Source organism: Brienomyrus brachyistius, chromosome 1 (genome assembly GCF_023856365.1).
Source record: "Brienomyrus brachyistius isolate T26 chromosome 1, BBRACH_0.4, whole genome shotgun sequence".
In the NCBI taxonomy this organism is placed as follows: domain Eukaryota; kingdom Metazoa; phylum Chordata; class Actinopteri; order Osteoglossiformes; family Mormyridae; genus Brienomyrus; species Brienomyrus brachyistius.
Genome location: NC_064533.1, coordinates 43,829,679 through 43,843,333, shown reverse-complemented (window position 1 = coordinate 43,843,333; position 13,655 = coordinate 43,829,679). Strand labels below are relative to the sequence as shown.

General features: G+C 50.7%; 1 protein-coding gene across 6 annotated transcripts in view; it reads right to left on the bottom strand.

Annotated features, from left to right (window-relative positions):
• Positions 1-13,655, bottom strand: part of usp9 (ubiquitin specific peptidase 9) — a 34,250-nt gene that overhangs the window by 13,216 nt on the left and 7,379 nt on the right. For 4 of the 6 annotated variants that reach the window (XM_048970044.1, XM_048970035.1, XM_048970070.1 and 1 more), the window contains exons 2-23: positions 12,339-12,592; positions 8,849-8,994; positions 8,685-8,764; positions 7,793-7,905; positions 7,422-7,640; positions 6,817-6,932; positions 6,408-6,659; positions 6,184-6,322; positions 5,407-5,559; positions 5,211-5,315; positions 4,924-5,130; positions 4,553-4,689; positions 3,983-4,021; positions 3,297-3,430; positions 3,046-3,136; positions 2,622-2,964; positions 1,718-1,813; positions 1,357-1,568; positions 1,000-1,240; positions 708-857; positions 369-489; positions 57-187 (exon numbers count right to left, since the gene is read on the bottom strand). In XM_048970044.1, the coding sequence (XP_048826001.1) occupies positions 57-187; positions 369-489; positions 708-857; positions 1,000-1,240; positions 1,357-1,568; positions 1,718-1,813; positions 2,622-2,964; positions 3,046-3,136; positions 3,297-3,430; positions 3,983-4,021; positions 4,553-4,689; positions 4,924-5,130; positions 5,211-5,315; positions 5,407-5,559; positions 6,184-6,322; positions 6,408-6,659; positions 6,817-6,932; positions 7,422-7,640; positions 7,793-7,905; positions 8,685-8,764; positions 8,849-8,994; positions 12,339-12,434 (3,321 nt within the window). In that variant the 5' untranslated portion in view covers positions 12,435-12,592. The remainder of the gene's footprint in view (positions 1-56; positions 188-368; positions 490-707; positions 858-999; positions 1,241-1,356; positions 1,569-1,717; positions 1,814-2,621; positions 2,965-3,045; positions 3,137-3,296; positions 3,431-3,982; positions 4,022-4,552; positions 4,690-4,923; positions 5,131-5,210; positions 5,316-5,406; positions 5,560-6,183; positions 6,323-6,407; positions 6,660-6,816; positions 6,933-7,421; positions 7,641-7,792; positions 7,906-8,684; positions 8,765-8,848; positions 8,995-12,338; positions 12,593-13,655) is intronic. The other 2 variants (XM_048970060.1, XM_048970077.1) reach the window with 1 other exon arrangement.

Here is a 13,655-nt window from a genome sequence, read left to right as displayed (position 1 = left end):
GGGCACGGCAGGGAGGGACGCTACACGAGTGACACCGGCAGGCTCTGTGCACAAACCTCGGTCAGGTAGAGAACTTGGGACTGAGACGGACCGAAGAAGCGAGAGTCCAGAGTGGGGCTTAGGCTGTTCTCTCCCAGCTTGGCGTGATCCAGACAGATGGCACGCAGGTTCTCCACGGTAGTGTTATCTGGAGGGAGGAACCCATACTAGCATCCAGATAGATCGAGCGCCACACCACCTCCTCTACCAAAAACGACCCGCTACTTTTATCTAGAAGCAGCTAGCAATGATCACGCAAGGACAAATTAAAGGAATTTTCCGGAAAGAACAGGAAGAGACCTCAAGATAAGCTGGCACGGGTAACGTACCGGGGGGCATGAGCTTCATAAGGATGCGGGCTCCGTCCCGGAGGAGAGGCATGTTAAGATTACACCCCAAGTCTGCTACTTGCCACAAGAAAGAGACGTAGCGGAGATGCAGCGACATGATCTACAAAAGCAGACGGGTCCATCGTGAAGCACAGACTACAAACTACATGCCGGCGGACAAGTTCAGAGCTCGGACCTTCTCAACAGGTAGATCACCACAGACGAAAAATCACCAGCAGCACACAAAATATTCCACTTTTATGTGACTCATTTACTGGCCAAGGGCCATGCAGCAGAAAGAATCGGAGGATGAGAAGAACAAGCCGAGCAGAGCCTCACCACGCCTGGGAGACAGCTCTCGACTTCAGGATTGGGACCATCACTGTAATGGTTTCCATGGGTCCCAGGGGACCCAGTAGAGGAATCGGAGGAGCTGTCAGGGCTTGAAGGCATGTTGGAACTAACTTGGGTCAGCTTGGCTGTGATGAGCTGAGGGGTGGAGCAGGGAGAAGAGAGAGAAGAAATGTTCAGCACCTTGACGCACAATAACATCACCTGCCAATAGGCAGAGAGGAAGAATAGGAGCGCAGTGAGCCTCCAGGACACTTGGGGGCGCCAAACGAAAACTTACAGTTTTGTCTTTGATGTTGAGCTGTCCGATCAGCTTCCTGTCGTCAGCCGGGTCCACAATTTCACCCCCGATGAAGAGCTCGATTTTCGTATGTGCGCTGTTGGCTTTTATTCGATTCAGGATGCAGCGGCGCACGGAGCCGATCGTGTCATTGGTGTGCGACCAGATGTCCAGGTCGTCCACCTGCCGGCCTTGGTTTGGGAAGCGGACGACGAGACTGATGTGCTTGCCACGAAAGGCCCTACAGAAGGAACGAGAGCTTACAACCATAGGAGTACCCCGAGCCATATTCAGCGGCCGAGCGGGATCAGCGGCCGAGCGGGATCAGCGGCCGAGCGGGATCAGCGGGCCCCATACCTCGACATTGGCAGGATAGTGCGCTCCTCGTGGTAGTCACTGTCGCACTCGGTGATGTACTCCCTCAGGACGGTGAGCACCCTGCCCATGCGGATGGCTTCTTGCCTGGCACAGTTGATGCTGTCTTTATCTCCATCCAGTACACACAGTGTGTCGTAGGAAGCTTTCAACCGGTCAAAACAGGACTGGATGAAGTCCTCATGGATCTCCACCTGCACACGAGCCGGACGAAGTCCGCCCTGTTACATACGGCTCATATGCTGCTCTGACAAAATCACTGGCCCTGCCGTGATCATTGGGTTTGCTGTGATCATGCTGCAGCTCACACCATGCTGCCAGATATTATGGAGGAGCAGCTTACCTGATTTACTTGTAATTTTGGTCCAAGGTTTGTGTAGATCTCTTTCAGTAAGTCTATTGCTCTTGTGGCGATGTCATCGCTTCCTTGAATCACGACCTGTTTTCACAGACAAATTAATAGGCCAGCATGTGGCAAATCTCACCCAGACAGTATCTTCATATGAAAAACATACACAGCATTTACAGAAACAGCCCCCCCCTCCCCCATATATGCCACAACACCCACCCCATCGATCCTGCATGGGACCCCAGGCTTGCTATCTGCTACCCTTAATAAAGAAATTCCACCCAAATTTAAAGGAATGAAGCTGTAAATAGGTACACCATAAAACAGGAAGCATTGTAGGGTGACTCAAATGCAACAGCACCTTTTAGGAGGTATTTTTTAACACCCCCCTCACCCCCCCCCCCTTTTTATCCAGGGTCACTCAGTTGCTTTGCATTTTTCCCCTGTTATACAAAAAAAAAATGGATGATGCTCTTTGAAAGACTGGGTGGGGGGTGTGAAAATGTAGGCCACAAAAATAAACAGTGCATTTCTATGAGCCCCAAACCTAAACCCATTCGTCACGCTGCTCTGAAGCCCCCCCCCCACAAACACGCATATTCATGGACATGCCGTCCACCCCCCCCCATCCCCCTTTTTCACAATGAACATGTTTAAAGGCCCACAGTATGGCATAACTATGGGCTCTCAAAATAGTCAGAAGCGGACACACATTCCGGAAATGCACGAATGTGCTTTGCGCCGACACTTATAGTACATGTTCTCATTTACTTCTGCTTCTAATGGAAAATCTCCAACCCACAACAAAAGCCTTCCTATGCACAGATACAGCGTACCATGCAGAAACATCCACACCGTGCACTACAAACATTAGGCTAATAGCACCTGGAGCACCTACCCTCCAGAGGTAATCCAGGCCTATGAGTTCCAGGTCATCCATCATGTAGGCCCTTCGCTTGGCCACCAGCTTGCCCTCCCTGCAGTTCACGGCCTTGAAGAAGCGCTCAAAGCACTTCATGCCATTCTCGGTGAGCAGCGAAGGGTCCAGCTGCAGCACGTTGTTCTCGAAGAAGTCCTTGTTGATGTCCGGGTCCAGGTCGGGCTCGTCGCCCATCAGCTTGGAGTACCACTTGAAGCAGGCCTCGCGGTCGCACAGGAACACCGCATTCTCTGCCAGGCATTTCCAGATCTGCTTGGCCTGAGGCGCACACAGCCATAGCTGCCCGTCCTTCAGCAGGAACCTGCCAGAGACCCATCAGTGACGTCATCGTGTTCCAGCACATCTTCTCAAACAAAAGCACAGTGACCAGGACAGAACTTACCTCAAGAAGTTGAGTCTTTCCTGCACCTCCTGTACATGGCTGTAGCGGCTATCTGGCCGGACCGTCTGCGGGTCAAACTCCACGTGCTCCGCTAGCGAGAGCAAAAGGACCATCAAGATCACGCATCCAACACTTCCAAAGAGAGCGCAGGCGCTTGCGCCGTGTGCGCCGGCCGGCCCAGTGCCGACACGAGACAGACAGAAACTGGGCGGCCCTCTCGCGTCGTGACCCCCACTGAGCCCGGGACTGACCTTTCATGAACTGCCGCATGCTCTCCATGTACGCCGACAGGTTTTCCGCTACCAGGGTGACAAGTGCGTGGTTGTGCTGCAGCTGGTTGATCAGGTCGTGCCGATAAAAGACGTGAGGACTCCGCTGCGTCTGACTGCGGGAGAGCGGGAGCGAGTTCCGTCAGGTGCCTTCCTCAAAACCCCGGACAATCCCAGGAGTCACAGCAACCGGTTTATAGACTGAATCAGGGCCATAAGGTGGACTGGCTGTCCAACTGAACTGATGTGGTCTGACACTGCAGCTGACTCTGGAAGCGCACTGTCATGGGTGCAAGCAGTGCGGCAGAAAAGGCCAAAGCGAGCTGGTAAACTAGGGCCCCGAGTCCCTTGTGTGTAGCGACAAGCGGCCTGCCTACATAAACATACAGTCTAACCAGTTCCTGAAGCCAACATAGCAGCAAAGTTATGAATAATATAGGAAGACAGATTTATAATTCTGATAAATCACCATCGCACAGAGGCGGCGCATAATTTCGTTTAAAAAGAAGCAGAAGAGGCGAATAACAGGAAAGGAGGCCCAAGCAGGTTGGTAAATGCACTGTACAAATAAAGGAATCGCCATTGGATTTGGAAGCAGTTTTCAGTTAGATTCAGATCATCATCATCATCACTTAGTGACAGTAAACCCCCAAATTAACCCCACTTACCCCACTAAGTTCTTTTCTATGTTAATAGGAATTTTCTTTCTGAAAAACAACAGGCAATTGTGCTACATTTCGGCTACAAGTTCTTTGTATTTTAAATACAAATATCAGGACGGTACTAAATTTCCTCAAATAACAGCGGTCCTACCTGAGGGTTACTTATTTACCCCACATATCATAAATCCAGATATACATGGGTCTTGAGAAGATCACATTTTAAAACAAAAGTGCATTTTAGCAATTCCACTACTTACAGTGTTTCCTATCCCAGAGCACAGAGCTCAGCAGAAAGAACCATTTAAGGAACCAGTCAAAGGAGGATGGAAGACAAAGTGCCCCGTTTGTGAACGTGATGCCGCCCTGAGCTCAGCCGTCCACACAGGCGGTCTGACAGCACGCAGCAGTTGCAAATTCAGCTCTAGAAACTTCTAGAGGTACCAAGCAGCACCAAAGTGACAGGATTTAAAGATGCACAGTAGGGGACTTAAACCTATACAAGTGGGGGCTCCACAGGCCGCAAGCGTATGTGACACCTTCCATCAAGTGCTGTGCTTGCCAAGGGCAGCCCGTCACCTTAGATTCTGGGGGGCCTCGCCAAACAAGCTGCAGATCTCTCGGATCTGCTTGAGAGCGGGGATCACCCATTTGTCGTTGGTTCTCAGCTCCCCGATGAAGCGGTCGATCCACTGGATCTTCTGCGTGTCTCGGTCCTGCAAACAGTCAACGGCCGGTCAATGCTCAGGGGCCTCAAGCGCACTAACATCCTGAACAGATGGGTCCACAGCACACTGCTACCAGTAAGCGGTAAGCCAAAAATCAACAGAATGGCCTACGGCAACTTCTACAAGCCTCCTCTCCATCCATAACGAGCTTTAGTCTTCACTACCACAGGTGACCAGGCCCAGGCAGAGAAGGTATGTGTTACGGCATGCGTCACCCCGCACCTGGGAGCAGCTATAGTCCAGGATCTTGATGTGGGCACTGAGGGCCTGGTCCATGATGTCCACAGGGACGTCGTCGCTGTGGGCCAAGTTCCACAGCAAATTCAGCACTTTGTGGGCCATCACACCGTCCTTATCATCTTCGGCCAGACGCCGGATCAGCTCCAGGAGCTTCTCCCGCTGCTTCTTGCTCGCGTTCGTCCAGCTCGCCTAGGACGACGGGAACGGTCAGGTGAAGGGTCCCTGGATCCCACCCCAGCATGGCCAAACTGATATCACCACCAGCTCACCTTGAAACAATCAAAGAGGTGATCGAGTTGCTCGGGGGAGAAATCCCAAGCCAGCTTTGCAAGAAGGTCGTGCACGTTCTTCACGATGGCTTCATGCTTGCCCGCCTACAGGAGTGACAAAAGGCAGACATGCTGACAGAGCCGACCCCCGAGACCAAAAAGAAGCGTGATGAGCAGCAGTGGAACCGCAAGGTACCTGGGCTGCCCAGATGTTGTCCAGGTCCTGCAGCGTCAATGCCTTCTCCTTGATGACGAAGCGGAGAATCTTCTCCAGCTTCTCCACATACTGTGGCTGGTGGAGGCTGTCTCTCAGCACAATGGAGAGGATGTTGTTCTGCTGGATCCACTCCTGTAAGAGAACAACATGCTCTTACCTCAGACGAGGAGCACCAGCCCTCGCAGACAACCCTCAGCCTACCATCAGAAAGACTCCAACTCCAGAAGAGGAACAAACATGCTACATATGGTCCTCAATCAAACAGGAACCAACAGGACGCATCTCGCACCACTTATATTTTGAAGGGGCTCAAAGAACTACCATCCGACACTCGTCTGTAACAGAACCACATGTTCTAGATCGGAAAATATCAAAGTAGAAGAAAAAAAAAAGTTTGCTTGGAATTCTCCAGCTTGGAACGTGCAGGTTACTCTGGTTGGGTCATGGAAATTGAGGCAGACCTGACAGAGCTTCTGAAGACATTCATTTGCTCCAGTCTGTCCCTCAGTCCAAACAAAAAAGTGACGATTCAGCTGCAGCCCACACCACGCTGCTTAAAGGAACGCTGAAAGTTCCTGCACAACCGCCGGCCACTAATGTGTTAGCGGCAATAAAGGGGCTAACAAGGGGATATAAATACCCAACCCCCATGTTACACAGCTTGCACTGCACATGCTGGCATATTAAAGTGGGGTGGGGGGGCACCAGTTACACATGCAGAGTAACATTATTCTGAGAGGGACCCGTCTGACTTACGGCCATCCGCTCTGCCGTTAGCCACTCCTCCTCTTCAGGGTTACCGTGCCGATGGGTGTAGTAGGAGACACTCGAAATCACCTTGTTAACTTCATTTAGTGCATTCATCTTTCCATTAAAAGAAGAAATTTGCAATAACCTGTAGATAAACAAGATTATTTTTTGAAAACGGAGGCTTTTCACCGACTCGTGAGAGAGAGAGGACGACGTGACAGGAATCTCACCTAAGGATCATTTTTAACCTAAAAATCTCTAAGTTCTTCACCGTTTCTTCTTGCCCTGGTACCCGTGACGCGAGGTTCTTCAGCGACTTGATTATCATTGAAAGAGCGTCGTTTTTGGCTTCATTCTTGGCTTCCTTCTTCAGCTCCTCGTCTGTAAGGTTCTCCAGAAACTGGGGAACCATTTCTATAATCGGAAGGAAGTACTTCTTCACTGTGTGCAACGTTAGAAACTCATAGCACTGCCCGAAAGGCCTGAGGAGAAATAGAAACATGGGCGGGGGGGGGGGGGGGCGGGGTTGGGTGGGGGGGACGACAAGCAGGCGATTAGAGGTAACGGCAACTGTGCCACAGCTAAGAAAACAGCCTCTTAATATGCTTAACTTCATGCCGCGTCCATGGATGGACTTACTTGATGAGGGCAGCGATGATCTGTACATTCAGCGCCTGGCCGCTCAGAAATCGCTCGTGCAAAATCTGAAACCCGTTTAACGTGCCAAACTTGTTTATTAAATCCACCAGCCAGCCCTGCGTGGGGGGGGCAGAGAAAGTAAGCACTGGGTCAGTCATACTGCCCACTCATGCACCTTTCCACACCATCACCCTCTGCTGTCTGGCTGTTCCCAGGATGGTTCCTCAGGCGTCTGTGGACGTCATCGCAGCATCTCCTGAAATGCTCTGCTGACCCGTCACATGCAAGTCACTGGGCCGATGTAAATTACACTGTGCCTGATACCACCGAGCTGCCGGCCTTCGTTTCTGACACCACATGCAGCTTTAAGCGATAAAACCCTTTAATGCACATCCAGAAGATCACCTAGTCCAGTCAAAGTGGCCCCGTAGCCACACAACAAGGCAAGAACTGAACCGTAAACACAACATAACAATCTGCACACATGCACTGTTAAAATGGGCTGCAGTCCGTAAGACGCAGAGTCTAGCGTGACCCACGGCCACGACACTCTCAGCCGTTAAGTGTGAGAAGATGTCAGGCGCCCTAGATGGGGCCCTGCTGACCTTGGGAGAGCGTGGGTCGGGCGGCCGGGCGAACAGCTCGTCCTCGGCCAGCTGGACCCCCGCGGGCACGGTCTCGGAGGGCCGTGTGCCATTGTAGATGTGGAACTTGCAGTGGGGGTTGACGGCCATAGCCAACAGCTCGAGCAGAGGGAACCAGTCCTGAGAGAGCTTGGTCACACACAGCTCCACCAAGCGGTGAGTGTTGTTGATGATACACCTCTGTTGGGGGGGGGGGGGTGTGTGTGTGTTACATCAAGCAACAAAGTGCACAAGAGTAGGACTGCATAACCCCTCCCCTCCGGGTAAGACAGCCAATGAGAAGACGCCAATTATTAATGACCCAGGTTCCTACACCCCCGTACAGGACTCACATGGATCTCGAACTTCCAGCCACTCACTGCCTCGTCGGTCAGGATTTTTGTAAAGGAAATCGTCAGTCCATCTCGGAAAAACCTCTGGCATGCTTCACACTTGACGTCAAGTCCTAAGAAAAGAGACGTAAAGGAGGAGGGGACCCCGGACAAGCATAGGCAAGAGGCTGAAACGCAGGAGACGAACCGGCAGAGGCTGCTCGGCCTCTAAAGGGAAAGCAAGAGGCAGCCGGGCACCACGGACCTGAGGCATTTCGCAATTGTTACCTGCTGGCGTCCAACACAACCAGAGTGACCTTACACGAGTATACAAACGCATGCATGCCCACTGTAAACACTAATGTCCATTACCCACACTAACAATTACTGAAAATGTTATCAAGCTGCATTACTGTCTATTTAGCAGCTCTGTGCCTCATGCCAGGTCACACACATAGGGGTGTATTCTTGAGGACTACGAACTGCCACTGTCACAAAACACTGCATGACAGGATTTATATCATAGGAGTAACACAGTGAACTTGGAAAAGGAAAGGCAACGGATTATATCTCTTCATAGAAAATATGGCCAGATAAATCACATTTACCCGACTAAGAAATGAAGTAATGAAGCAAGATTAGCTGTAGGTGAGATTCGGTCATGGCTGTGTTCGGTTTGCCTTCTGCTGGCTTGACTTTAATCAGGACGCAGGTCTGCCAACTTACACAAAAGCCAACGCACCTCAGTACCACCCAGAGAGAGGGCAGCCAGCGAGATGCCTCGCCCACCATCTGTGCCCCCATCCAGGGGACACTCCTGGACTACGAGGTGCTGACTTACTCCATCAGAACTAATATCCAGTACATGAAATATGAATAAATTCTGGATGTTTGGGGCATGCCGGCAGCTCACCTTTTTTACAAAGATCTATAGCAGCTTCAAGAAGAACTTCTAATTCACCCTTTGGCAGAACCGGGACCACCCAGCGGGGTCTGCAAACAGAGGAAAGCGGTGATGACCATGGAGAAGTGCTCAGCCTGTCCTCTGGGGCTGGGGCAGGGGGGCCGGGGTCTCACCGGTTGATCATGTCATCCAGCTTGGCAAGGTCCGTGTGGGGGAAGGCAGGCTCCTCGTCCTCCAGCTGCGGGGCCCCATCCCCCTGACCCGGTTCATCCGGAGGGCTCACCGGGGAGTTCTCATTCGAGGAGGTGGGAGAGGACGTCTGGAAAACACAGCGCATGCTGGTGAACGGGAGCCAGAAGGCACACTGCTTCCTCACCAGCAGATACTATCACCGTCCGTGTGGGACACGGATACGCTCACATGGACATGAGGTCTGAGCCCAATTCATTCACCAGAGAGTATACTGGTGATCTGCAGTATATCGCCTGTTCATTAAGCCAGATTACATGCATGTACAGCGACATTTACCTGTGTCTCAAATACAATCTAGCTGTTCAGAGAGTCACGGGAGGGTGGAAATAAACAAAATTAAATCGCTGCATTTTGATTCTCAAGCATTTAAATGACAGAAAGCTTGAAAATACATTCTGTGTTCATGCAGCGAGATCGTTCTGAATAAATAAGCCGTGAGAAGAGCTGCTAATTAGGCTGCAAAAAGTTACATCTACAAGACAACGCAGATGATTTTCTTAATAAACATCGATGCATTTAAGTGACACCCTCAAACGTTTACAGTCATTTTAATGGGTTGCAATAAAAGCAGCGACTTGCAAAATGATCCATCAGTCCCATTAACCAGAATGTTCCGGGAGGGGGGGGCGGGGGGGCACATGGAGGTGCTACCTGGTGTCAGCAAAGGCCTACGTCATCATCGAGAAGAGCGACGGAGCAGAACTCAAACGCTGTTTCAGATCGATGTTCCTGTACGATTCAAGACGACAGAGTCCAGAACCCAACTACCGCTTTTAATGTTAAATTCCATGGAAGTTAAATTCCTCAAAGTATAGGAGCCATGTAATGTAAACCCAATAAGGAGGAAATAAAACCTAATTATTAGTTTTATGCAAAAACCCCCCAGCATTGCCGTATTTTTAAGGAAGCAGAATGACGAGCAGCACCATGATGGCAGGACAACCCAAATCACTCAGGCCTGGCGGGGGCACAGAGGCTGGCCTGGGAGGTGTTTTAACGCTAGGAAAAAACCTGCCTCATTTGGGGGGAAAAAGGGGGGAGGCTTTGTCACACGATGCTAACGTGTGGTGATGATGATGGGGAAAGGCTCCAAGTCAGCGAACAGGACCGAGTGACTCGCGGTTCCCAGCAGTGAGGGCAGTCAGGGGCCGCAGAAGGGAGCCATGCGGCCCAGCACGGCCCCTGTGTCTGGGGAGCTCGGAGCCCAGCAGTGAGGGCAGTCAGGGGGCACAGAAGGGAGCCACGCGGCCCAGCACGGCCCCTGTGTCTGGGGAGCTCGGAGCCCAGCAGTGAGGGCAGTCAGGGGGCACAAAAGGGAGCCACGCGGCCCAGCACGACCCCTGTGTCTGGGGAGCTCGGAGCCCAGCAGTGAGGGCAGTCAGGGGGCACAGAAGGGAGCCACGCGGCCCAGCACGGCCCCTGTGTCTGGGGAGCTCGGAGCCCAGCAGTGAGGGCAGTCAGGGGGCACAGAAGGGAGCCACGCGGCCCAGCACGGCCCCTGTGTCTGGGGAGCTTGGAGCCCAGCAGTGAGGGCAGTCAGGGGGCACAGAAGGGAGCCACGCAGCCCAGCACGGCCCCTGTGTCTGGGGAGCCGGAGCCCAGCCAGCCTCTCAGTTGGATCATGGGTAAAATTTATGCAACTGGGACAATGATGAAGCACTGAGGGATAAATAAGATGCAGGGCATTATAAACATCTTAAAAAAAAACCACAGGACACTGGTGGGACACTGACCCCGAAGCTCCCTCCGTGAGGATGGACTAACCCTGGAGCAAGCTAAGGTTACACTCCTGTCTGCAGTCTCTCCCTCCCCATCCTTAAAAATGCTGCTACATCGCAGCGAGTGAGAGAGGAAGTCCCCCCTCCCCCGACAAAATTTACACCTCAGTGGCAGCCAGTGAAACAGAGAGCTTGGGTCATTAACGCGGCCGTTAACCCAGAGAGTGTTTACACTGGAAGCTGAGCATGCCCTGTTTCACTGGCACGCACAAGCCGCACCATCTCAAATTCAGCTGAATCTTTTAGGTGACAAACTCTTAAAGTCACGCATTCACCACAAGCATGCAACAGAACAATGTAGTCAATGTCAATACAGGATCCATTTGATGGCCGTTTGGATGCTTGGGTGGTATTACGGTTAGATGCAGTACCACGGCATTTAAAATCTTAATTACAAGAATTTCATTGTGGGGAATAGTGGTGATTTTGAAAATACTGTCAATACCCTGTGCAGACCGTCCTTGGCTTAAGACTGGGTTTTGTTCTGACAAACGGATCGTACGTGGAAATGGACGCATAGTATAGTACTTCCCCGCGGTAACTGCCGTAAAGCAGGCAGCATGCACCTTGCAGTGTTGTACTGCCAGGCATACAGTACTTTCCCGCGGTAACTGCCGTAAAGTAGGCAGCATGCACTTTGCAGTGTTGTACTGCCAGGCACACAGTACTTTCCCGCGGCAACTACCACTGCTGGGCATACAGCCAGATGAAATTAATTTTTAGATACATTTGCTTAAAAAAAAAAATACTTCGGTCATGTATGCGAGCGGTTGCAAGTCAGAGACAGTCTGTATCCTGCAGTATAATGTCTGAATGGTATGATGGTAGGAAAAATGAGGCATTATACACGTCTGCTAGAGCTATCAACTTTGATAACGGCGTCTCAAGCATATTAAATCTGACAAATTGGACCCGTCAGCCACAGGATGGTGATGTTAAATGCAAACCAAAAGAACCCATCACCATCAACAACGAAACTTACCAATCAGCTATTATGTTAACTGTTAAGTGACAAGTGAATAAGCAACATCAACACTGTCCCCTTGTCCACTCTGGACGGGAACACAACGCCACCAGAAAAATTCTTTATTCAGCTCTGGGACTGCAAATACTTACTCGTGTCCTATACTACTCAAATTTAGATTTTGGAAAAAATAAAATCCCATATGTAAGGCTTTGGCAACGAGAAAGAATCTGCAGTTTTGGCTTAGACCCATGGAATGAGCAGGCACCTTTTGGAACATTGATCGCCAGTTCGTACTGAACAATCACAAACAAAAAACCTACAACTAATTTAACGCAAAGCAGTAAAACTAATAATCTGAATTATATCTTTGCTTTTTTAAAAACAAAAGTGTGTTTTTAAGATGAGACCAACTAATCTACATTAACAGGGTCTGTATTCTGGTTTCAAGTCGGGGGGGGGGGGCACTGTGGTATTTGGGTGTGTGTGCAGATGTGTGAAGGTGCTCTCTGTGTGTCTGAGTAAGTGGTCTGTAGTCATATGTCTGCTTCAGTGAATGTGCCCCCCACTCCTTCATTGAAATTACCCCCCGCCACTCAGATGCATTCTGTGACCCATGCTGTACCCACACTGAGAGGGTTACAAGGACAGGCAATAGGGGGCGCTTACCTGGTGCTGGGGCAGCGGGGCCTGCGACTGGCCATCGGGGGCCTGGCCCTGGTTGTCGTTGCCCCCCACAGGAGAGCCACGGGTCGTGGCCGTCATACTCGACACTGGGCAGATCTTTGCAATTTTGTCTGCTTATGTCGTGGCGGTGAGAGAAGAAATGACTGCCTCCTGGAGATCGGCAGAGAAGGGGCGCAGGTCTGAGGGGGAGAGCGGCAGGTCAAGCTCAGGACGACCTGCAGAGACCATCGCACAACCTGCAGGGTGAGAGGGCGACAGAGAGGACTGAACTACTGAGGCGGAGGGCGGGGCTTAAAGTGCGGCTGGGCCGGGGCACACAGGGAGGGAGGCTCCGTTAGGGAACCCGGGTTCGAAGGTAACCCCACCCTGCCGCACACAACTCCAACAGCACTTATAATGCACACTTAAAGCACACAAGCAGTGCGACTTTCACTGCTTAGAGTTTGGGCAAAATTCACAGTTTTTACAGACATGCAGAATATCATCAGGTATATACAATGTGAAAATGAAAGGAGGAAGATTACACAGGAACATTCAATGAGCCAAAAAACAAAGTTATTCAGGTTAAAGTAGCATAAGCAGTTCATAGCGGTTAAGTTAATATACACTCGTGAATCAATGCAGATACTCGACCATCGCCGGCGCGTCAAGCCTTATAACCAATACAGTGCATGCTGGCGGATCAGCAATGTAGTGAAAAGGCAAAATAAACTGGACCACAAAATGTGTGCGGTACACATTGTTCCACAAGTACAAGGAGGTCAAAAGATAAAAACCAAACCGACGTAAAACTCTGATTGGGGGATGATGGTGCTTCCAATCACCACTTTTTAATCTCTGTGGAAAATGATCGATTTGTGGGCTGGATCCAATTCTGATTTAAAGTACGTCACGGGCTGTCTAATGCACTGCTCCACAAACCTTTAACACGGCATAGCACCTCAGCAAATATAAACTTAAATGTTTATGTAAATGCCCTGTGATGGGCTGGCCCCCCATCCTGGGTTGTTCCCTGCCTCGTGCCCATTGCTTCCGGGATAGGCTCCGGACCCCCCGCGACCCAGTAGGATAAGCGGTTTGAAAGATGGATGGATGTATGTTTACATAAACTGATACCTTCAGGTACCATAAAAGGAGTTAAAAAAATATATCAGCAAAAGTACATGGGTGTCTTTTTTTAACCAAGTTCTGAGCCACGCATTTGATATTGTGTTGACAATTTTTAGAAAAAATACTTATAAGCAGGAGTCTGACTAATTTGTAATTATCTCAAAACTGTCCAAATGAACCAGCGCTAGC